General features: G+C 34.8%; 1 protein-coding gene across 1 annotated transcript in view; it reads left to right on the plus strand.

Annotated features, from left to right (window-relative positions):
* The window catches only part of LOC119586258 (clusterin-associated protein 1-like), a gene marked incomplete at its 5' end in the record, with an annotated part of 6,960 nt that overhangs the window by 4,541 nt on the left and 1,207 nt on the right, over window positions 1–1,212 (plus strand). Inside the window, 4 exon segments of the mRNA XM_037934964.1 lie at window positions 40–180; window positions 457–533; window positions 760–910; window positions 1,066–1,151. Of these exon segments, the coding sequence (XP_037790892.1) occupies window positions 40–180; window positions 457–533; window positions 760–910; window positions 1,066–1,151 (455 nt within the window).

Consider the following 1,212-nt stretch of genomic DNA (forward strand, 5'->3'; position numbering starts at 1 on the left):
GTCAACCAAAGACAGATAAAAGTTTACTGTTTCCTTCAGAGTAAAAGGCAAGCAGTGTTGGAGCAAGCTATAGATGTAGATTGCATGGAAGCGACAGTTGTTGCAGCTCTGCACTCATTTTCTGCAGCTATTGCACAGATCAAGGAGTCCACTGAACAGCTAGTTCATCAGGGAACAGAGGTAAATGTTATGGGTATGAGAAGTGAAGGTGGGTGTCAAAGCTCTGGTCAGCATGGTTTTAGAGCACTTAAGATTTTAAAAAGAAAATTTGCTCAGTGTAATGAACTTGTTTTTCTTGAGAATGGATAGTCTTTGGCATTAAGAGTGCCAGGATTCTTACTTTGAATCAAATGTCTTATCTAGACAGAAATTTACACAAAATGTATCTTTGAAGTTTTCTGTTTATATTTGCTAATGTGCAGTAACCCTAATTAGTGATGTAATTTGGATTTTCAGATTGAAGAGAAAATAGAGAAGAAGAGGGAATCATTAGCTAGAAATAAGAAAAGACTAGGGGCACTGCAAAAGATCAAGTAAGAATATTTGAATTTCAGCATAATGGAATCATATCATATCATGACATTTTTATAGATTTTTTCCTTATTTTGAGTTTATAAATCATCTGTATCATTTTTGAAACTTAAATATTTTTCTGAAATAGGTTTTTGTGGGTGGAACTTCAGAAATTCAGAAATTTTGAAAGTATATACAGGTTTGCACAGTTTGCTTGGAAGTATAATATTTGTTTCTTTATTAAAGACCAACTTGGCAAACAGAGTTTGAACAAGAAGAGAATGAGTTACGTCAAGTGTGGGACGACTATATCACAAAGCATAAAAATTTAATGTATTTGGAACGGCAGTTGCAAGAACTAGAAGAACAACAGCAGCAGCAATTAAAACACACACTGGTAAGATGAAATCGTGTTCTTGTTCCTAATAATATTCAGTATGTAAGCTAAGCAAAATTCCTGTGAAATACAAGGTACTTTTTTTGTTTCTTATATAATCCATGAAAGTTACCACATTTCTCTATGAACCAATTTATACTTTCTCTTCCCATCAGGCCTTAGCTGCTAAAAGAGAAAGAGAGGGTGCACTGGCGGCTCTAGCCACTGCTGAATCAGAGGTGAATAGCTCACCTGTTAGATCTTGAGTATGTGAATTTGTTTGTGACCTTTGGAACCAGTAATATATTGCCCTGAATTTTCAT

Source organism: Penaeus monodon, chromosome 21, assembly GCF_015228065.2.
Source record: "Penaeus monodon isolate SGIC_2016 chromosome 21, NSTDA_Pmon_1, whole genome shotgun sequence".
NCBI classification, from domain to species: Eukaryota; Metazoa; Arthropoda; class Malacostraca; order Decapoda; family Penaeidae; genus Penaeus; species Penaeus monodon.